This window comes from Callorhinus ursinus, unplaced genomic scaffold (assembly GCF_003265705.2).
Source record: "Callorhinus ursinus isolate GAN/ISIS: 27379988/994484 unplaced genomic scaffold, GSC_fseal_2.0 scaffold4, whole genome shotgun sequence".
Classification (NCBI taxonomy): Eukaryota; Metazoa; Chordata; class Mammalia; order Carnivora; family Otariidae; genus Callorhinus; species Callorhinus ursinus.
In genome coordinates, this window is record NW_027397066.1 from 36546762 (window position 1) to 36571605 (window position 24844).

Consider the following 24844-nt stretch of genomic DNA (forward strand, 5'->3'; position numbering starts at 1 on the left):
ATAATAGCATTAATTCCTAGATCTGGCACTCTCATATGTCACAACAAAAAAAAATGTATACCAAGCTTAAAGTATATCAAGTGCATCCTAGAGAAATGTATACTTTCACACCAAATATTACTCAACCAACCTACGGAGTACAAAACTGGAAGCACTTGAAATAAGAGCAGTACTACCATCTGTAAATACCTGATTGTGAGAAATAAAGGATATATATAATTTTTAACTATGGGTAGTCTACATATCACATGCCAAGCCTATAACTATTTATTGTCGATGTAGTACAATGCCAATATAAAATGCCTTGTCTTCTAGATACAGCTAAAAACAGCCACAAGCACACTTTAACAGACACCCTCCACCCAAAAAAACAAAAAGAACAGAAATCACTCTGCTTTCCCTCGAGAAAAGACAATCTTCAGTATTAAAAGAGTAATGTGGAATGGTAACATGATCAGTATAGGTTGCAGAGTCTAAAAGACTTGGTAAAATAATGAGTTAACACTGAGAATAGATAAAAGTGTCCATCCAGCCAAATGAAGTTGGTATTAAATGTTTAATAGCCTGTATATAACCTTGAGCATTGGAACCCAATGACTTGGATACCAGCACTTAAAGAGATAATGAATCTAGCTCAGTGTTTGTCAGAAAATATTACCAAACTTTCAAGTCCTAGTAGAGGGCATTAAAACACTTCTTGGCCCTGAATGAGAAAAGAGTTCTGTTGGAGCTGACCCAAAAAACTAACTGTAGTATGACTGGCAAACCTAGGTGACTTGAACTTGGCCTGAAAAATTCAAGTTTCAAGAAAGAAATTGTTACTAGATTGGTCATGTCAAACTTTTGAAAATTTATTGTTATCACTGAATTGCAAAATAATTTTCTAATTAACTTTATAATTAAATCAACTCTACTTAGTATATAACAAAGTTAAAATTTAATATTGACAAGAATAATAATCTTGGTATAATATGACTTATAATTGTAACTGCTAACATTTGTTAAGCTTTTATTATATGTCAAGCACTGTTCTAAGGACTTTACTTGTATTCTCAAATCCTATAAAATTGGTACTATAGGGATGCCTGGGTGGCTCAGTCAGTTAGGCGTCTGCCTTCCACTCTGGTCATGGTCCCAGGATCCTGGGATAGAGCCTGGCATCGGGCTCCTTGCTCAGCGGGGAGCCTGCTTCTCCCTCTCCCTCTGCCCCTGCTTGTGTTCCCTCTCTCGCTGTGTCTCTCTCTGCCAAATAAATAAATAAAATCTTTAAAAAAAATGGTATTATAATAACCCTCATTGTAATACAGGTAGAAGAATGGAGACTCAGAAAAAGTAAATAATTTAAGCAAGATCACACATTTGGCAACGGCAGTGTCTGGGATTACCAAACCATTTGCCACTCTCTTCCCATCTATATAGAAATTCAGGGGCAAAAGGGGGAGAGGGAGTAAGGAGCTGAAATTGATGTTCCAGTGTATAAACTACAATTCTATAGTTTTCAGAGCATCTTTATGCTGCTAATTTCACACACAGGCAGAATTTTAAGAGGGGTAAAAATGACTGATACATGTTATACACTAAAGTAAATATTTGTTGAAAAAACTGTGTCAAAGGGGAAATAAAAAATAATAAGACCTCCTTCTACCTCTAAAACATAGTGGACAAACAAGTTCATTCATTAATTTTGTTTTTATGAATAACACTGAATAGTTTTCTTAAATAGAGACTGCTAAACAAAATAATTATACTCCGTATACTTATATCATTATTTAAGCTGAAGGAAATGGAAATATAAAAATTTTACAGTGTATTTTCATTCACCAATATCAAAAGAAATCCTGTGCAAAATAATCTGTGAAAATATGCTACAATCTATACAAAACATAAAATAAATGCATATACAATAGGATTCAAGATAAATTTCACATCACAAATAGGTTTTATATTACATTTGGTTAGTCAATGACTAGAATACCACTTCAAAAGAACATTATTTAACCTGGGACTGTGTATTTTCCCCCACAGAATAATCACTGAAGAAGGCTGTGGGTTGCTTAGATTTCTAGGACTTTTATGAATGAAGCTCAGAGCTCATTCGTTATGTGAGTACTCTGCACATAGTTATTTGTAATACAGATATTTTATTCTATTTCACACTTCTTCTGGCTCCAGAAGTTAAATATCCTAAATTCCAAATATCTCTCAAATTACCTTATTAGTTAAATTGCATGAGTTTCCCACTGCAATAAAGTATTTTAAGGACGTGCTTTGAAAATTTAGAGACAACCTGTGTTCTCTTTATAATCAAAATAAACATGTTCAAGTCCACAACTCTCTAGGGGAAAAAGAAAGCCAACACCGTGAAAGATCGCAAAATGCAAGAATCTTAACCACTGAGCATGTATGCTCATATCTTCTCTAACAAAAACCTCTAGCCAAAAGAGAGTCAAAAGTTCATCTTATCTTCTAAAATGCTTGGAAATACACCCATGTTGGAATGACGTAAATGTTTAAGAGCTAAAATGCTAATAAAGGTCCCACTGATAAAGGATAAAATGTAAAGTGATGCTAAAAATGTTTTAATTACTTAATATCTATTGAAAAAATCCCAATTTTATGTAAGCAATAAAATATCACCTTCCTTTAGGCAACTTTTCTATCAAACTTTTTTACTGTGCAACAAATAATACCTTGATATAATTAAGACAATTAGATTTTTATCTACCACTACAGCATGCACTTTCTTTGCTTCTCTGTGAAATGGTTTTCACAGGAAATCCAGCACTATTCAAAAAGACAATCTCACACTAAGGCCCTGTGTGCTGTCTTGTGTCACCGTATCTCCAAGGTTACTAGAACATATAATGAGCACCGTCCAATCAAGCTTGCACCTGTGCAAAAAAAGAAAAAAGTCCTTTCCACTTCTCAAATCAAAATAAAGTGCAATAAATTGCCTAGTTCCCAAACAGTGAGTGAATTACCAAAAGCAATAGATACAATTAAAACTGGTCTATTTCTATCATAAGCTGTCCATGATATTCTCCCTCACTCTACAGGCAAGTTTTAAAGCTTCTTGTGTTTTGCCAAAGAACAACCGTTTGCCAAATGATGTTCCTGCTGCCATCCCAGCTGGCTTTTCATTTGCCCAAATAGCTCTCTGGTTGTGGCCCTCCCCGTTTGATAAGCGTCACTGATTACTGTGCTGATCCCATCCCCCCAGCCCCAGTGATATTTGGTGTAGTCCTTGAACTCGATCCACAGGGCCCCCCTTCGGAAGCGCACTACAAAAGGCACCATGCCAAATGCTTTCGGAATCCTCACCCTCATTCTCTCATTTCAGAAAACCACGGCATTTCATTCCCCCCGGGAAAGTGGACTCGATCCCCCTTTTGCACTTGAGGTGCACAGAAAGGACACACACACACACACACACACACACACACACACACACACACACACACACGTCCGTTCCTAATCTCCAACCCTGACTGCAGAAGACATCCAAACTCCCGTTCCCTCCACCCTCCACTGTTCAAAACACCCAGCAGTTACGGACAACTGGCGTGGGGGAAATCTGAGGTTTCTGTGAGTCGACGGACACCTCTTTCCCACCAGCTGCTCTCACGCCCCGGCCCCCTGAGCAGCTCCGGAGGCACGGTGGCCCCTTCTCTCGTTGCCCACTTCCGAAAACACCCGTAACCGTCAGCTCCTGCGCCAGACAGGCACCAACTGGAGATGACCCTGGCGTGCGCCGTAATGCCTCGATGCCAAAGTGCCCTCTGTAGGGACCCCTCTGAGACCCACATAAGTTAACCCCCAGGAATTCCGCGGAAGCGGAGAGGGAAGGAAGGAAGGGGCCCTATGCGCCCAGCTTTGGGCTCCCGTCTTTTCCCCGCCCTCGGCAGAAGGGAGCCCCGCGCCTCCAAGAGCAGGGCAGGGTGAGGGCAAAATCAGTGAAGTTAAGAAGAAGGAGGGCTGGTTGGGAATTGCGTGCTCTCGAGCTGAAGAGGGCGGGAATCGAAAGGGGGATCACTAGGGACGAAACCGCAAACTGTGTCTGCAGCGTGACGGCGCCGTACGCGGGAAGCCCCTCGCACCGCCGAGTTAACCAGCTCCCGCCCGGGACACCGGCCCCGTCGGGGTTCCAGCCGGGCTCAAGCCCGCCGCGCGTCGGCGAAGGGGCGGGGAGAAGCAGGAGACGCGGAGACCGGGAACTCACGGAAAAAGATGTACTCGGTGTAGCTGCTCCAGATCTTGTCGTCGCGGTACTGGTTGACGTAGGCGGCGGTGCCCGAGGAGTTACACGCCACCATGTGGAAGCCAGCCTCGGACAGGCGATCGAACGCCTGCTCCAAGTAGGTGAACTTGAGGTAGAAGCGGGACGTGTACTTCTCGGGCGGCCGGTCAGGGTCGCGGCTCTCGTTGAGCGTGTCCCCGAAGACCTCCTTGGCCAGCGCGATGCGCCCGCACACCATGATGCGCGCCACACGCCGGAACTTGGCGTCCGCCTGGTTGTCTCGCACCGTGGTGTAGGAGCCGCGGTAGCCGAGCGTGAGGAAGCCCGAGCGTTTGTCCGGCGCGCCGCCGCCGCCGCCGCCGCCGCCGCCGCCGTGCGCTCCCGGGCCCGGGGGCGCGGCTGCGGCCGCCCCACGCAGCAACAGCGCGTCGCTGCTGCCCTGGGAGACGTTGTCTTCCAGGTCGCTCTGGCAGCCCTCGTCGTTGAGTGAGTTCTGCTTGGTGACCTTGGGCGACAACAGCTTGACCAGGTCGGTGAGCTGGAAGTACTCGGCCTCGCGCAGGAGCCGCTCCTTCTCCGGGAAGTGCTCCGGCAGCGCGAGCTGCTTGTCCCGCAGATAATCCAGCACGTACCTGAAGAGGAAGCCGTCCCGGTCGATGAAGAAGCGCGCCCGGCTGTCCCTGGGCAGCTCTCCTCGGCGTCGGGCGCCGCCCCGGGGGCTGGAGGGCGAGAACATACTGGCCAGAGTGCTGTCCGGGACGCTGAGCAACGTCGAGTGCTTGGTCACATAGACCTGGCCTCCCACATTGAGCTCCACCACCTCGGGGAAGGGCGAGGGCACACAGGTCCCCGGGGCGGCGGCCGCAGACGCGCCCGGCGAGCTGGACGAGGAGACCATCTCGCTAATGGGCAGGATGGTGCTGCCGCCACTGCCCGTGTCCTTCAAAGCCATGGTCCCCCCGCCGCCGGCCAAGTGACCCGGGAGAGCGGCACTTTCTCCTTCCCGAAGCCCGCGCCTTCCACCCTCGGCGGCCCTCGGCCTTGGCGTGCGCCTGGTGCGCCCTCGGGCCGGGCGGCACGTTCCTTCGGCCGGGGCGTCCCCGTTCAGGGCTCGGGGCAGCGGTGGCGGCGGCGGCGGCGCCCGAGCTCCATCGGGGGAGCGAAGCGCGGGAGAAGAGCTCCGCGGGCGCCGCGGCGGCGGTAGAGGCGCGAGGAGGAGCGGCTGCTCCTTTGGGGTGACGGCGGGGAAGTGTGAGAGAGACTTGCGAGAGGCTGTTAGGCGGCCGCTCGGCTCCCCGCGGGAGGGCGGGGGGGGAGCGGGAGGAGGGGCCGGAGCAAAGAAAACTCGCCGCCCCAGCAGCTTGCGAGCGCGCAGCCAGCCCCGAGCGCGGACGGTGGCGCTAACTACACCTCGCAGCCGGGGCGGCGGCGCTGACGTCAAGCTCCGGACTGGGACCCGAGCCACAGCTGTCACTTAAAGAGATAGGCGCCAGCCGCTGGCTGCGGGGTCCGACGCTAGGGGGCGGGGCGGGGGCCGAGCTGGGAGGAGATGCTCCTTGGCAGCGGGCGGAGAGAGCGAGCAGGGAACCGAAAACCCTGGGCGGAGAAGGACAGCGTCTCTCCTTCCTTCATTGCATTCTTTCCAGCCGTCCGTCCCTCCGTCCCTCCCTTCTTCCTTCTCTTCCGTCTTCCCTACCTTCCTTCCTTATTCTTCGCCCCTGTTCGCCCAGTAAAATTAATTTGGCTGGGGAGGGAAGGGGGTGTTTGTTTGGGGCGGGGAGGTACGCTTGCATTGAGGTGGGAAGTGGTGCCGGGAGCGGTGGGCGTCAGGGAGGAGGTAGGAAAGTTTGGATTATAACAAAAATGCGAGGCTCCTAATCTGAAATTACTACAAATGTTGGCGTGCGAGCAGTGATTGCAGACCACATGGCTGTGAATCTCTTGCGGCGCTTTTACCGTAGTTTTTGACGTGAAGGGCGAAATGCCCGAACCTCTATTGCAATCAGTTGTCATGATTGCATATTTAACTGCATGCGATACGCGTAACTGAAGAACCTTTAAAATCTGATTTCGGTTCACAAAACTAACAAAGGATTGTACGGAACGTAACTGTTTTCTTCTTTCATCTTTTCATTATTTGATTCATAGGAAATGCTTAATAAATGTTTATGGAGGAAAAGACGCAACCAGGGAGGAAATCGACTCCCTGTTCCTACTTTCCAATCCTGATCAGTGCCTTCATTAATCTCTCCATTTTCCTTTCAACTCCACTTCTAACCCCAAGAGTTAAGCCACAAGTGAAAATTATATGAATTTAAGCTCACTAATTTCCACCTGTATATAGAACAGGTACAGTCTGCAAGATCAGCATTATTTGTGATAAAGAAGAGTTAGGATGGAGGCGCCTGCGTGGCCCAGTCCATTAAACACGGACTCTTGATTTTGGTTCGGATCATGATCTCTGGGTCATGATGTCAGGGTCATGATCTCAGGGTGGTTAGATATAGGCCCAGCCCCAGGATGGGTGGCTCTGGGTGTGGAGGCTGCTTAAGATTCTCCTTCTCCCTTAAAAAAAAAAAAAAAAAAGTTACCTAGGATAGCCATGCAAATGAGAAATCTCCTTTCTAGTGGCTATCCACCGGGGGCATCCTTTTGCGTTCAAAAACATGAAGAATCATTGATTATAAAATACAAAAGTGAAAAGAGTATACTGTGGCACAAAGTAGTTTGTTTCTATGATTATAATATTACAAGTGAACTTTATCCACTAATAGATAAAATAATGTATAGACTTTTTTTAATTCTAAATGCCTACTTAGGATTCTTTCTCTGAATCCACCAAAAAAAAAAGTACTGGATTTGAGATAACAGTACTAACCTCAATTTTTTTATAAATAATACATTACTCTTTGGAGAGTTATAAATAATATTTAATTAATTGATCCTTATAAGTGACATCCACAGAAAATGTTATGTCAGTTTTTAAGTTAGGTTACCTGAGACTAAGAGAACCTAGTGGACCAATGAAGGAACGCAACACATATCTTCTAAGACTGAGACTTAAAACTGGCTTTACAGTATGCATCTCCATGCAGTCCTCTTATATGAGCCTATTGCCCCCCCAAATTTATAAACTGATCAAATTAAGAAGTAAAATTGATTTTCACCTTATTCATTTAAAAGCTAACAGCACAAAGGATTTGGAATTTAAAATAATAGTTCCTGGAAAATGAATTAATAGGAGCTTTATAACCTTTATAGATGAATAAATAATAATGCCTCAAACCACTACTAATGAAGCCCATTTATCATAAGGCAAATATCCCTAATGATAAGTATTGTACAGACCATAGACTCGCAATGAAGTGGACGTATAATACATATGCATATGTATTTATGAATATGAGATCTCCAATATTATCAGGTTAAAATCCATTTTAATTTTTTAATTACATAATATATGCTTATAAGATAAATGGTCTAAAATTCATACTCTAAATAAATCATCTTAGAAATTCTTTTTTTAAAAAAGATTTTATTTATTTGAGAGAGGGAAAATGAGAGAAAGAGAGCACATGAGAGGGGGGAGGGTTAGAGGGAGAAGAAGACTCTCTGCTGAGCAGGGAGCCCTATGCGGACTCAATCCCAGAACTCGATCCCAGAACTCCAGAATCATGACCTGAGCTGAAAGCAGTTGCTTAACCAACTGAGCCACCGAGGTGCCCTCATCTTAGAAATTCTTAGTGAATTGCACTGTGTGCTATATTGCTTCTTAAAATAATTCCTTCAGTGTTGATTGAACATTTCTCCTTCATCCTTTCCCTCCCCATATTCCTCTGACTCTCACTTCCTCCCATAACTAAATGCTCTAACAAAACTCCAAACCAAACAAACTGCAGATCCAGAATGTCTTTCTGCTAGGAATGCCTTCCTTTTCTACCAGTTCCCTGATCCTTTCCCCCTGTTTATCTCTTCCCTGAGGTCTCAGCTTTAATAGCACTTTCTCTGGAAATCTTCAGCTTTTTACCAAAACAGGTGTTCCCTCAGCACTCTGTGCTCACACATGGGCAGGGTTTATCACACTGATGTGTCATTGTCTCTCATTAAATTGTAAATATGGCATATAACCATATGCACTATTCTATCCCCAGCATGGTGCCCAGCCCATAAGAGATAGAAAATTTCTATTTGTTGAATGTTTACTGCATGTAAATATGTTCATATCATGAATGGATGATAAAGTGTCAGCTCTGTGCTAGACATTGGGCTACACAACGAGATTGCAGAGATAAGTGAGACTTGGTCCTTCAAAATTCTAATTAGGCAAAGTGAGAACAGAATCTGATCAAAACAAACTCAGTCTAAAAGAAAAGGGAAAACTAAAAACAGAGCTGCAGTATTGGAACAATCATTTTGATGAACTGAGCAATCAATCAACACAAATACTATACAGGGATACCTCATTTTATCGCACTTCACAGATACTGCAGTTTTTAAAATTGAAGGTGAGTGGCAACCCTGCATTGAGGAAGTCTATTGACCCCATTTTTCCAAAAGCATTTACCTCACTTCCTATCTCTATATCACATTTTCACAATTCTCACAAAATTTCAAACTTTTTCATTATTTTTATATTTGTTACGGTGATTTATGATCAGTGATCTTTGATGTATTATTGTAATTGTTTTGGGGTGTCACAATCCATGTCCATATGTAGCAGCCAGCTATTCCTCCATCTCTCTCCCTCTCCTCTGGCCTCTCTATTTGCTGAGACACAACAACATTGAAATTAGGCCCATTAATAAACCTACAATAACCTCTAAGTGTTCACGTGAAAGGAAGAGCCCCACTCTCTCACTTTAAATCAAAAGCTACAAATGATTAAGCTTAGTGAGGAAAGCATGTTGAAAGTTGAGATAAGCTAAAAACTAGGGCTCTTGTGCCAAACAGTTAGAAAGTTGTGAATGCAAAGGAAAAATTCTTGAAGGAAATTAAAAGTGCTACTCCAGTGACCACATGAATCATAAGAAAGCAGAACAGCCTTGTTGCTGATATGCATACATTTTGAGTGGTCTGAATAGAAGATCAAACCAGCCACAACATTCTCCTAAGCCAAAGCCTCATCCAGAGCAAGGCCCTAACTCTCTTAAATTCTATGAAGGCTGAGAGGTGAGGAAGTTGCAGAAGAAAAGTTTGAAGCTAGCAGAGGTTGGTTCATGCAATTTAAGGAAAGAAGCCACTTCCATAACATCAAAGTGCAAGGTGAAGCCATAAGTGCTGATGTAGAAGCTGCAGCAACTTATCCAGATGATCTAGCTAAGATAAATCAGGAAGTGTCTATACTAAACAACAGAGTTTCAATGGAGACAAAACAGCCTTACATTGGAAGATGCCATCTAGGAGTTTCATAGCTAGAGAGGAGAAGTCAATGCCTGACTTCAAAGCTTCAAAAGGCAGGATGATTCTTGTTAGAGGCTAACACAGTTGGTGACTTGAAGTTGAAGCCAATTCTCATTTACCATTCTGAAAATCCTAGGGCCCTTAAGGGCCCTATAAGTTCTCTAGAAGTGGAAAAACAACACCTGGTTGAGAGTATAACTGTTTACAACATAGTTTACTGAATATTTTAAGCCCACTGCTGAGACCTACTGTTCAGAAAAAGAGATTCCGTTCAATATGATTGCTCATTGACAATGCACCTGGTCAACCAAGAACTCTTATGGAGAGGTACAATGACATTATGTTATATTCATGCCTGATAACGCAACATCTATTCTGCAGCCCATGGGCAAACTGTCATTTTGACTTTCAAGTCTTAATACTTAAGAAATACTTTTTGTAAGGCTATAGCTGACACAGAATAGTGATTCCTCTGATGGATCCAAGTAAAGTAAAATTGAAAATCTTCTGGAAGGGATTCAGGATTCTAGATGCCATTAGGAACATTTGTAATTAATTTGAAGAGGTCAAAATATCAATATTAACAGGAATTTGAAGAAGTGGATGACTCACTTATGGATGGATGGAAAGTCATCCATCACTCATGGATGACTGGTAAGGGTTTGAGACTTCAGTGGAGGAAGAAACTGATGTGATGGAAATAGTGAGAGAACTAGAATTAGAAGTGGAGCTTGAAGATGGGACTGATTTGTTGCAATCTCATCATATAACTTGAACACATGAGGAGTTGCTCCTTGCTCCTTTTGAATAAGCAAAAAAAGTGGTTTCTTGAGACGAAATCTACTCCTGGTGAAGATGCTGTGAAGACTGTGAAAGTGGTAAGAAAGAATTTACGATATCACGTAAACATAGTTAATAAAGCAGCGGCAAGGTTTGAGAAAATTGACTCCATTTCCGAAAACCCTACTGTAGGTAAAATGCTACGAAAGAACATTCATTGCGTGCTACAGAGAAATCGTTCATAAGAGGAAGTCAATCCATATGGCAAACTTCATTGTCTTATTTTAAGAAATTCCCACAGCCACCTTAACCTTCAGCAACCATCACCTTGATCAGTCAGCAACCATCAACATGAAGGTAAGACCCATACCAGCAAAAAGACTATGACTCATTGAAAGCTTAGGGGATGGTTAGCATATTTTAGCAAGAAAGTATTTTTGGGGTTTTTCTTAGACATGATGCTCATGAGTGCTTAAAAGACAACAGTATAGTGTAAACATAACTTTTACATGTACTGAAGCAAACAAAATTCATTTGACTCTCTTTATTGCAGTGGTCTGGAACAGAACGCACAATATCTCTGAAGTATGCCTGTAATCAAAACCATTTTTCTCTAAGCTACAGACACCAGTAGTGCTTCCTAGGCCAACTTGATCATAAAGATAGGTCCTTAAGATCTTCTGTTGCTGTGCAAAAATAAGAAATTGAACTTCTCTGACTAGAAACTACAACTAGATCACTTTACATTTCTAAAACATTTTAAAATAACATAGTCAAACTGTCTCTCAAAGCACAGCAGACTAACCAAAAAGGTTATATTGAATCCAGATTAAATAATTTATAATTTAAAACAACAAGTAAAATATTTCTCCACTAGGCTGAGAATTACTTAAAAGCAGGTATCTTCTTTGATAGAAGAAGAACATAGAATAAAGTCAGGTCGAACTGGGTTAAAATCTAACTTTGTTTCTTGCTAGCTTTTTGATTTAAGCAAGTTACTTACGCCCTCTAAACTTCAGTTTTCTTGTGGATACAGTGGAAATTATAAAGATCACAGACTTCTCACTGTGATATTATGTCCAATCAGAGGCACATTCAAGTTTAATAAAGTTCACGAAATTTATTATGTCTATTTTATACCATTGTTCTGAGGGATGACAGCAGAGCTACATCCTAACTAGACAGATCTGAGTTCCCAAGCAGATTATTATAATTATATATAATTTTAGCAGCTCCACTTTCCTTTCCATTGTCTTACCCCTAGGACCTGAGGTAACATAGTTCTACCATCTTGAACATCCCCACACCATCCCCAGCATGTCCCTCCCTGTCTATAGCCATTGTTGTCCCCTCTCTTGTTGCCCTTTATCATCCTGGACGCTGGTTTAATTTATTTTGGCCCTTTCTTTCTTTCTTTCTTTTCTTTTTTTAAAAACTTTGTTCAGTCATTTGACTGTGATCAAGGCCTTGTATCCAAGACCAATTACACTTCTAGTTTTCAGGAAACTTCCTGGTATCTGTTTATCTTATTCAAGGCAGTTGAAAGTCTTACCAAACAAAGAAACAAAATTCAATTATATGTAATTCTGTGCAAAAAGTCTGAGTTCTTTCCTGGACCAGGAGCTCTGCAGTTTTTAGAGCACTGGGCTGTTATATAAAAAATATGTCAGCCACACATGTAATTTGAAATATTCTAGTAGCCACATTAAAACAGTAAAAGCGAAGTAGGTGACATTATCTTAATGATGTCATTTATTTAGCCCAATATATCCAAAATATTATCAATTCAACATGTTGTTAATAAAAAAATTATTGATGGCATAATTTACATTTGTTTCCAAACTAGGTTTTCAAAATATGGTATTTGCACTTATAACACATCTCAGTTTGGGTATTTGATGTGCTCAGTGGCCACATGTGTGTGGCACAACACACCTCTGGAGCATTTGTGAGTCTAATACCTACTTGTTTTGAGGATTAAGTAAGATAACATGTCTTTTAAATGATTTCCTTACAGGACTTGTAATGACAGGAGGCTGGAATTCCACGTGAGTGGAATCATTGACACATGAAATAGGGACCAGGAAGCATCTCTCTAGCCAAAAAAAAAAAAAAAAAGGAAGAAGAAAAATAATATATACTCTATTTGTAGAAGAATTTTGGTTCCCCTTTCACAACTGTCATACCCCTACATAGTGAAATTTAAGCACATTTTTCTCACACACCACTCTTGTAAAAAAGAAGCCAAGCCAAGCGCCAGTGGCTGTCTACAAGGTAAAAAGCAAAAGGTTTGCTGCCAGAGCAGGGTCAACATTGGTAGGAACAAGACTGAATATAGGATGGGAAAGACCATCTTCAAGTTCAACAACTGCAATAGAATCTGGGGAAACTTGGAAAGCTGAGTATAAACACTAGTTCACTCCAAAAATCTCATATAACAGTTGTCAGAATTTCAATGATGCTATGAAATGAAAAATTTTGCAAATGAGGTATTCAGAAAACAAAGTATTGATGAGTGATGCACATGTTATAGACCATATTTCAGCAATTTAAAAAACATAATGTGATATGAGTTCTTATTCTATATTATAAATTTTACAGAAGCACTATTAAAGGTTAGGGTGACACATGGTAAAACATCATTAAATTAAATACCCAAAGAAATTAATGAAAGGGTGTAAAGATTATGGTTCAATATATCTAGGCACTTAGTACAGTGTCTGGCACATAAAAAGTGATCAATAGATGTTTGTGAATAAAATCACTTATAAACCATTTTCGTATTAACTTATATGATGTAAAGGTCATGTTTTCAGAGGTGGCTATATAATTAATATATTGAATGTGTGTGGAACGCACATGTTGGGGGTAATTTAGCAACAGATAATCTAGTATTTCATCTTGCCCAATTGGCTGTCTCCTTGAAACATTGCTTAGCTCCCCAAAGCTTGGGGGAATAAAGAAAATAATTCTCCATAACCTTAGGACATTCTGGGTAATAATTTTAGGCTGGAATTTGGGGGTAATATTCTGATCCAGATGGATTCTAAACCTTTTCAGATAACATAAACCAGGAGTCTATAACTAGAGATATTATACCCATAATATAAATTTTATCAATTCTGTGCTGCAATTAAACAACAAAACTTCTCACTGATTGGAAGAAGATTCTAAAATATAAGGCAAGGTAATGTTAGTTTCTGATAACTAGTCAGATTTCCCCTTGGAAATGCCCCCAAATTACAAACTTTCCTGAAATTTATTCTGACTAGTAACTATTTATTAACTGGTGGGTTTGACTCCATTATCAAAAACCTAATCATAGCAGTAATTCAACCATTTCCTATACTTTTTAACTTTTTGTCCTACTTAGTAAGCTTGTCAAAGGATTATTTATGTAGTGACTGGAAGGTGCTTGATCCTCCTCAAAGGAAGTTATGATGGATACAAAATAGCATTATTGTAAATATTATACATCTCCTGTGATACTTGTCTCCACTGGGAACAAAGGGTGCATTGGATTTGTGAAATTAGTCCTTCAGTCTGAGGTTTGCAGTTGGTAAAATGTTTGATAACTATCTTAAATCTAAAAAGAAGTAATTAAAATTTTAAAATAAATGCTCTCACATAATCTATTATTAAAAATTATAAATGTAGAGTATAGATGGGAATGCTGATAGTTTGATATAATAAAATATAGTATATATTTATTTACACATAAAATTGACTCTCCTGTCATTGGGATTTTTTAAAGGGATGACTGAACATTTGTCAAATGACTGTGGTCCTTGGTAAGGGTTAATTGTCTGAGCCTGGGACAGTACCTTCACTAAACTGTAAGGTCAGACTGAACCATATGAAATTTTGTAAAATTTTGTAAAAACTGTTGAAAGCTGATAATCTTAGAGGAAAAGAAGGGAAGATGATGGAATAGTAGGAGGACCCTAGGCTTGTCTTGTCCCTCAAGCATAGCTAGATAAATATCAAACCATTCTGAACACCCAAGAAACCTCTCTGAGGACTGACAGAACAAACTGTACAAATAGAGGGAGAGAAGAGGCCCCATCATGGAAAGTAGGAGGTGCAGAAACCTGGTTTGGGGGAGAAAAGGGTCGTGGGTGTGCAGAGGGGAGGGAGTCCACCTCACAGAGAGAGACCATTTACATGCATGAGAGAAGAGAGCACAGCAGATGGCCCAAGGAAAACACTTCCCCAAAGCCACTGACTGGGAGAATGAGAGGGGCTGATTTTTGTGAGTTTTTACAACCACTGGGACTCAAAAACTGGAGTTTTAGAGGTCCGGGCTGTGGCTGGTATTGAACCTGTTGGGCACTGCAGAACTCCTGTGGAGAAGGACAGTAAGAATCAAAGCAAACTGAGGATCCCCTGGGATGCACTGGGAGAGACAATTCTTCCTTCTTGGAGTGTATCCAGAAGAGGAGGCATTGCCTCTTAGGGGACAAAAGAGCCGGCAGGTGCCGTTGTTGTCCCCTGCCCCTTAAGCATAGGGGCAGAGACACCCACCGAGGGCAACTAACCTGGACACCTGCTTATTGCTAGCTTTACTCCAAACTCCAAGCTCCAGTGTGTTGGTGCGACTACCCTTCTGGGATAAACCTGCACCTGTCCCAGTGTGGCGAGACCCTCCCCCAGAGGACCAGTGTGGGTCTGTGCCATACCAGGTCCCTAAAGTTTGGAGTTTTAAAACTCAGCCAGCCTGCCTAAGATAAAACACAGGTGCACTGCACTGCCAGGTACACAAATGGCCAGGATACAGACTGGGTGAAGGCAGGGACCTGAGAGATGCCCAGGACACAGTAGGGAAGACTGCTCTTCTGGGAGGGCTTCCTGGACAGCAGTGGGTTCAAACTCCCCTCTCTGGGGATGAGGGAGACAGCTGGTGCCATTTTTCTCCCTGGTCCCTCAGCATAAACTAACTTCAGTAAGCAGCATAGTGCCAACACTGGAAGCCTAAACCTCTTACACCAAGCCCTGCCTCCCTGTGCTCGGCAGGCCCCTTTTTTACAAGGGCAAGTGTGATTGAGAGCCAGAACAACAGCAGGCCCCTCCCCCGTAAGACCAGCATAAACCCCTGCACACACCAAGTCTGCTAATCATAGAGTGCTGCAAAGCTTCAACTCTAGTGGAAATAGCATCAGATCTCTTTTAACAAGCATACCAGAGCACACGTAATTAAAACTTGCCACACTCTGGTCAAGGGCCAAACACTCTCCACTGCAGGCAAGAAGAAACTCTGCAGGGGACCAACCTGAGGGAAAGAACAGCCAAAACACAGTAGCAGAGTGCACACAGCATACACCAGAAACACTTCCTGAAACACCAGGCCCTGGACAGTATATGACCTCTTCTTAATAAAGCCGTTACTCTCAGGAGCAGAAAACATAACAGGCTTTCCCAACACACAAAAGAAGACAGACCTAGACAAAATGCCGAGATGGAGGAATTCATCCCAAAAGAAAGAGCAACAGTAGGTCACAGCCAGGGATCTAATCAAAACAGATAAAAGTAATATGCCTGATTCAGGATTTAAAACAACAATCATAAGGATACTAAGTGGGCTTAAGAAAACACCAGTGAGTCCCTTACCACAGAGGTAAAAGACCTAAAAACCACTCAGGCTGAAATAAAAAATGCTATAACCGAGATGGAAAACTGACTGAAGGTAATGACCACAAGGATGGAAGAAGCAGAGGAATGAACAAGTGATATAGAAGATAAAATTATGGAAAATAATGAAGCTGAAAAGAAGAGGGAAAGAAAAATATTGGATCATGAATGTAGACTTAGGGAACTCAGACTCCATAAAGCATAAAAACATTCATATCATAGGAGTCCCAGAAGAAGAAGAGAGGGAAAAAGGGACAGAAGTCTTATTTGAGGAAATTATAGCTGAAAACTTCCTTAATCTGGGGAAGGAAACAAATATCTAAATCAAGGAGGCACAGAGAACTCCCATCAAAATCAACAAAAGCAGGCCAACACCAAGACATATTGTAGTAAAATTTGCAAAATATAAAGATAAGGAAAAAATCCTAAAGGCATCAAGGAAAAAGAAGTTCCTAGCTTACAAGGAAACACAAATAAGGTTAGTAGCAGACCTTTCCACAGAAACGTGACAGGCCAAAAGAAAGTGGCAGGAAATATTCAACATTCTGAATGGGACAAATATGCAGCCAATATCCTGCAAGACTGTCATTTAGAATAGAAGGAGAGATAAAGAGTTTCTCAGACCAACAAAAACTAAAGGAGTCTGTGACCACTAAACCAGCCCTGCAAGAAATATTAAAGGGGACTCTTTGAGTGGGAAAGAAAGACTAAAGGCAACAAAGACTAGAAAGGAACAGAGAAAATCTCCAGAAACAATGACTTAATAAGTAATACAACGGCACTAAATTCATATCTATCAATAATTACTCTGAATGTAAATGAAATCAGTCCTTCAATCAAAAAACATAGGAGATCAATATGGATAAAAAAAAAAAAAAGACCTAGCTATATGCTGCTTACAAGAGACTCATTCCAAACCTAAAGACACCTACAGATTGAAAGTGAGAGGATGGAGAATATTTATCATGCTAATGGATGTCAAAAGAAAGTTGGAGTAGCCATACTTATATCAAACTAGATTTTATTTTTTTAACTTTTAATTTTTTTCAAACTAGATTTTAAACCAAAGACTATACCAAGAGATGAAGAAGGGCACTATATCATAATAAAGGATCTACAATTGTAAAGATCTAACAATTGTAAATATTTATGTCCCCAACATGGGAACATCCAAATATATAAAATGATTAATAGCAAACATAAAGGATATCATTGATAATAATACAATAATAGGAGGGAACTTTAACATCCCACTTATAGCAATGGACAAATCATCTAAGCAGAAGGTCAACTAGGAAACAATGTCTTTGAATGACACACTGGACCAGATGGACTTAAGAGATGTATTCAGAACATTTCATCTTAAAGCAGCAGAATACACATTCTTTTTGAGTGCACGTGGGACCTTCTCCAGAATAGATCACATACTAGGTCACAAATCAGGCCTCAACAAACACAAAAAGACTGAGATCATACCATGCATATTCTCTGAATACAATGCTATGAAACTTAAAGTCAACCACAAGAAATAATTTGGAAAGACCACAAATACATGGAGGTTAAAGAACATCCTACCAAAGAATGAATTTAACCAGGAAATTAAAGAAGAGATTAAAAAATACATGGAAACAAATGAAAATGAAAACATAACAGTCCAAAACCTTTGGGATGTGGCAAAAGCAGTCATAAGAGGCAAGTAGATAGCAATGCAGGCCAACCTCAAGAAACAAGAAAAATCTCAAATACACAACCTAAACTTACACCCAAAAGAGCTAGAAAAAGGACAACAAATGAAGCCTAAAGCCAGCAGAAGAAGGGAATAATAGATTAGAGCAGAAATAAATGATATAGAATCAAAAGAAACAATAGAACAGATCAATATAACTAGGAGCTGGTTCTTTGAAAGAATTAGTAAAATTGATAAACTCATGGCCAACTTTTCAAAAAGAAAAGAGAAAGGACCCAAATAAACAAAACCACAAATGAGAGAGGAGAGATCACAACCAACACCACAGAAATACAAACAATTATAAGAGAGTATTATGAAAAATTATATACCAACAAATTGGGAAATCTGGAAGAAATAGATAAATTCCTAGAGCTGTATAAGCTATCAAAACTGAAACAGGAAGAAATAGAAAATTTGAATAGACCGATAATCAACAAAGTAATTAAATCGGTAATCAAAAATCTCTCAACAAAAGTGCAGGACCAGATGGCTTCCCAGGGGAATTCTACCAAATATTGAAAGAAGAGTTAATGCCTATTCTTCTCAAAATGTCCCAAAAAATAGAAATGGAAGGAAAACTTCCAAACTTATTCTATGAAGTCAACATTACCCTGATACCAAACAAAGACCCCACTAAAAAAAAGAATTACAGAATAATATCACTGATGAACATGGATGCAAAAATTCTCAACAAAATCCTAGCAAATTGAATCCAACAGTAGGTTAAAAGAATCATTCACCACGATCAAGTGGGATTTGTTTCTGGGCTGCAGTTTTGGTTCAATAATTGCAAATCAATCAACATGAAGCACCACATTACTAAAAGAAAAGATGAGAACCATATGATCTTCTCAATAGATGCAAAAAAAGTGCTTGGCACAGTACAGCATCCATTCTCGATAAAAACCCTCCACAAAGTAGGGATAGAGGGAACATAACTCGATAGCATAAAGATGTTATAGGAAAGACCCACAGCTAATATCATCCTCAATGGGGAAAGACTGGCAGCTTTTCCTCTATGGTCAGGAACAAGACAGGGATGTCCACTCTCACCACTGTTATTTAACATAGTACTAGAAGTCCTAGCCACAGCAAACAGACAAGAAAAAGAAATAAAAGGCATCCAAATCAGCAAGGAAGAAGTCAAACTTTCAATATTTGCAGATGACATGATACTCTACATAGAAAACCTGAAATACTCCACCATAAAATTACTAGAACTGATACATGAATTCAGTAAAGTCACAGAATACAAAATCAATACACAGGAATCTGTTATATTTCCATAGACCAATAATGAAGCAGCAGAAAGAAAAATTAAGGAATCGATCCCATTTACAACTGCACCAAAACCCATAAGATACCTAGGAATAAACCTAACTGAAAAAGTAAAAGATCTGTACTCTGAAAACTATAGAACACTTATGAAGGAAATTGAAGAGGACACAAAGAAATGGAAAAACTTTCCAAGTTCATGGATCGGAAGAACAAATACTGCTAAAATGTCTATACTACCCAATGCATTCTACACATTTAATACAATCCCTATCAAAATACCACCAGCAGTATTTACAGAGCTAGAACAAACAATCCTAAAATTTGTATGGACCTACAAAAGACCCCAAATAGCCAAAGCAATCTTGAAAAGGCAAAGCAAAGCTGGAGGCATCACAATTCCAGACTTCAGGTTGTATTACAAACCTGTAATCATCAAGACAGCATGGTAATGGCACAAAAACAGACGCGTAGATCAATGGAACAGAATAGAAAACCCAGAAATGGATCCACAGTTGTATGGTCAACTAATCTTCAACAGAACAGGAAAGAATATCCAATGGAAAAAAAGATTGTCTCTTCAACAAATGGTGTCAGGAAAACTGAACAGCAACGTGCAAAAGAATGAAACTGGACCACTTTCTTACACCACACACAGAACTAAATTCAAAATGGATGAAAGACCTAAATGTAAGACAGGAAACCATCAGAATCCTAGAGAGAACACAGGCAGCAACCTCTTTGACCTTGGCCATAGCAACTTCTTACTAACATATCTCCAGAGGCAAGGGAAACAAAAGCAATAACGAACTATTGGGACTTCATAAAGATAAAAAGTTGCTGTACAGTGAAGGAAACAGTCAGCAAAACTAAAAGGCAACCTTCAGAATGGGAGAAGATATTTGTGAATGACATATCGATAAAGGTTTAGTATCTAAAATCTATAAACAATGTATCAAACTCAACACCCAAAAAACAAATAATCCAGTTAAAAAAGGCAGAAGACACAAAGATGCTAACAGACACGTGAAAAGATGCTCAACATCATTCATCATCAGGGAAATACAAATCAAAACTATAATGTGATACCACCTCACACCTATCAGAATGGCTAGAATTAACAACATAGGTAATGACAGATGTTGGCAAGGATGTGGAGAAAGGGGAACCCTCTTATACTGTTGGTGGGAAGGCAAACTGGAAAGCCATTCTGGAAAACAGTATGGAGGTTTCTCAAAAAGTTAAAAATTGAACCACCCTGCGATCCCCCAATTACACTATTTTTATCCAAAGAATACAAAAATACTGATTGGAAGGGCCACATAGCACCCCAATGTTTATAGCAGCATTACAGACAATAGCCAAATTATGGAAAGAGCCCAAATGCCCATCAACTGATGAATGGATAAAGAAGATGTGGTCTATATGGATATACAATGGAATATATTCAGCCATCATAAAATCTTTCCATTTGCAAGGATGTGGAAGGAGCTAGAATGTATTATGCCAAGCAAAATAAGTCAGTCAGCGAAAGACAAATACCAAATGACTTCACTCATATGTGGAATTTAAGAAATGAAACAGATGAACATAGAGGGGGGAAAAGAGAGAAAGAGGCAAACCATAAAACAGACTCTTAACTATAAAGAGCAAACTGAAGGTTGATGGAGGTGAGGTAGATGGTTTAAATGGGTGATGGGTATTAAGAGGGGCACTTGTGATGAGCACTGAGTGTTGTATGTAAGTGATGAATCACTTAATTCTACTCCTGAAACTAATATTATACTATATATTTACTAACTAGAATTTAAATAAAAACTGGAAAAAGAAAAACACAATAAAGTCATTTTGTCATAGGGAAGAAAAAGAAAATTGGCAATTTTATAATATTCAACTTAATAGTTTCAGTAACAAGGCCATTCAATGAATCTAGCACCATATCAGTATATGCTTAAATATTTAGAAATGCATAATTCATAACTTGAGTTTTAAACATGCATATGTAAGTGTGCTAAATATTCATAATTTTTCAGAAAGAAAAGTTCTGTCTACCACTTTACTCTTTTTTTCCCTCACTACTTAAATATAGTTTGTACAAAGAACAATTTGTTTCTATTTGGCTTGTTTGTATTCTGAATTATCCTTCACATGTGTCTATTTTCTATCTCTACCCAGATAACAAATTCTCTGAAAACAAGGACTATCCTCCAGTTGTTTTATTTCCAATTCAGTGTTCTGCATACAGGAAGCTTAAAATGATGATGGGCAAATTGTTTATCTACAGTGTGACTAATTAGCAGTGAGCAGGCAAGTGTGGTACTATTTAATTTTTCTATGTATTACTAAATAGGAAAATATCGATATTTGTATATCTCCAGATTCTATTTTTAAAAGTACATCCATCAAATCAGACTTTTAAAACACAATGCTTCAATCTGGGAGAGCATTCTAATATATAAGGTATAAATTCAGCTAATGAAAACCCATTATAGTGTACTATGTTATTCAGGTTCGGTAAACAGCTTTTTAAAAATCTAGCCTTAGAGTAAATTGTATGTTATAAATTTTCATGCCAATGAATGTTAGGGTGTGTTGTGTTTTCCCCCATTGTAAGTAGAGGGTCCAGAGGTCCGAATAAGAAACAGAAACTCTGAATTTTAATACCAGCCCTAAGAATAACACAGATTTATTAAGTGAACCAAAGCAAGTATCATTTCTGTTCACTTTCCTAGCTGGTCAAATGGACTTGTCCTAACATATTTGGGGAAGTACTGTTCTGTTATCCATTGCTACACAACAAACCACCCCAAACCTTAGGGGCTTAAACAACAATCATTTTATCATTGTCTTTACAGTTCCGGGCTCAACTGTGTAGTTCTTGCTCTGGTCTCTCGCAGGTTGGTATGAGATAGTTGCTTGGCTGCAATTATCTGGTGCCTGATGTATGAAGACACAAATATCTGAGGGCCAGAAGAGATGAGGTTTTTTACTCTCTCTCTCTCTCTTTCCCTGTTGTCTGTGTATGTGGTCTTTTCAATGTGGTGACTCAGGGCTCCAAAGTTGCATGACCCAGGAAGTGTCAGCCAAGCAGAAGCTGAGTCATATTTTATAACCTCACCTAGGAAGTCACAAAGTGTCACTTCTATCATATTCTGTTTATCAAAGCAACCACAAAGGCACTCCCAGTTTTAAGGGGAAGAAGGAGACTCTACTGCTTGAAGGAATCGTGGAAACCTGCTAGAAGAACATGTAAGACCAAAAATATTGTTGTGGCCCTATCTGGAAATTTTACTCTATCACAAAAACTATAAAAAGCAGGTATCATTACACCCTTTATAATATTTATGTAGAGAGAGCTCTGTAGATAGAGCCATACCATTTTGCTGTGATACATATTTTACAGGCTATGCATACCTAATGATGTCGTCTGTTAGTGATGTATGGGGACATATAAACAGGAAGAGGCATACACACATGTACATGCAGCTAATACAATAATATGATTGTCTGAAATCTTAGGCCAGTATTTAAAGACATGAAAGGATAGCCAGGTATTTCCTTCATTTTTAATAAAAGTCTCCATTTTTTCTGCTCTAGTAAATTGCTTCAGCCAATTTGCCTTTGTTCTAGTTAGTCCAGAACTCCTTTCTGCCTCATTCTTTGAACATCCTTTATTACATCTGCAAGCTTTCATTCTCCCTCAGTGAATCACCTCTTCTCGTCTTTTAGATGCTGACCTTGTAAATGCAAATACATCTGTGAACACTTAAAAATTTACTTGTTACCCAGTTTTTCAACAATTTTCTCGACTCTGATCATTATGTAATGGATACAGCTCTACTGTATAAATTTCAGTTTCTTTGTTCCAAAGTTCACTCTTTTCCCTACAAAAGTACTGGCTCTCTATCTAGAAGCACTCATTATGCGAAATTTTCTCATTATTGTCCATATTACTCTCATTTACTCCATCCTACTTCTGTTTCTTATTTACTCAAAGATTAGAAAGACAGTAAATATAATATGCCTTGGTACATGGCCATACATGAAACCACAAATTTTGAATTTTTCTGCCCGATCTTAGGGACATTGATCAAATAAAAGGAAATCATTAGTTACCTTAGCCCAAATATCCAAAAAAGATGATATTTATGTTTTAGTCATACACATAGTTTGAAGTAGCTTAAAAATCTAAGTGAATACCAAATTCATTTCAATAAAATTTGAGAATTTATTGAATATCAGTTACATACTCTGTTGAGTGCACTGTGGGTTATAAAAATGAATGGTACATATACCATTGCCCTTAAAAACTTACAACATAGGAAAGGAGAATTAGAAAAATCCACAAATAGCCAGAGATTGAATTATAGAGAGGAGTGAGGTTAATGTGGCAACAGAAGAATACACAAAGTGATATGAGGGTCAGCAGAAAGAGAGAGAGAGAGACAGTACTTCTGGCTAAAGGATTAGAAAATGTTTCAAGAAGTAGGTAGCGGGTAGAATAAACAGGCTCTAAAATGGACAAAATTTTCATAGATTTGGGTGTCAGAGAGTAGTATTTCAAAGCTAAATTTTAGCATAAGCAAAAAAAAAAAAAGAACTAGTTAGTACCAGCACTGTCTCACTGGTCTACCTATCTACTCATCTATTCAATATTCACCTACCAATCCTTGCCCTGACTTGTTTCAAAAAGATGGTTTGTAGAGAGCCTAGGATGCTATGAAATATAAGTAGATAAAAATCAGGATAGGGAAAATAGAGCATACAAGATTGAAACCAATAAGAAAATTAGAACATAATTATATATTTCATAGTATCCTAGGCTATTCAAGTTGACCCAAATCTGGCTTATATGGCATATGAGATTCCTAGAAGAAGCAAAAGGTGATCAGTTACATGACTCAAATTATCCACAAGGAAAAAGAAATCATTAATGCCTTTGGGAAACCAAAATGATTTGCTAAATGTTTCTATCTATTGGGAAGCTTGAGTATCTAATAATGGTCAGTACCACAAATAATATACCTGATATAAATGTAATAGTAGAGTAAGTGTGGTAGCAAATCTAATTATCCTGACTGAGAACTAAGGACCAAACATTAATGTTAACTTAGTTAAAACAATTTCATAGGGGATGTTGGTAATATTTTTGTTTTACAAAATTGAAAATAGAGATTCAGTAATAGTAAGTCAGTCACCACCAAGAATACTCAGCAGGGAACGGTCAGAGTATGAATTTGGATTTGAATCCAGTGTTTCTTCAGTGTGGGAGTAAAAGCTGATTGGTGTAAAGGATAGAAGATTGGTCAAGAGAAAGTCTAGCGGCAGAAATCATCACAGAGTTGGGCTGCAAGGAGATTAATTGAGAATATATTATCAGGATGAAAATAAAGACCTTGGGGGCAGGAAAAATGGGATGCCTGTAGGTTAAAAGGAAGCAGCCTGTGGAAAAGCGAAAATCTTAAAGAGAGGCTATTTAGTGGAACAAAGCCTAAAGACAAATGAGATCAAGATTACAGGAAGGGTTCCTCGGCTTTGGCAGAGGCAGAACTAGTCTTCTCTGAACAGAACGCATAAAAGATATATTACCTAAATAGCCCATGAAATGGCCCAATCAGCCTCCCAGCAGGTTTGGGATCAAACTAGGGTTTGTTTAGATCTCTAGACCAAACTTCAGTAAAATGTTTTTTGTTTTTTGAGGGGGGCGCCAGGGTGGCTTAGTTGGTTAAGCGGCTGCCTTTGGCTCAGGTCATGATTCCAGGGTCCTGGGATCGCGTCTTTCATCAGGCTCCCTG

The 24844-nt window shown here is 39.9% G+C and overlaps 1 protein-coding gene across 3 annotated transcripts in view; it reads right to left on the reverse strand.

Moving 5' to 3' along the window:
• KCTD8 (potassium channel tetramerization domain containing 8) overlaps positions 1-6522 on the reverse strand; it is a 235680-nt gene extending 229158 nt beyond the window's left edge. For all 3 annotated transcript variants that reach the window (XM_025887665.2, XM_073891598.1, XM_073891599.1), the window contains exon 1: positions 4220-6522. In XM_025887665.2, coding sequence (XP_025743450.1) covers positions 4220-5189 — 970 coding nt within the window. In that variant the 5' untranslated portion in view covers positions 5190-6522. The remainder of the gene's footprint in view (positions 1-4219) is intronic.
• Positions 6523-24844: the final 18322 nt, after the last annotated feature.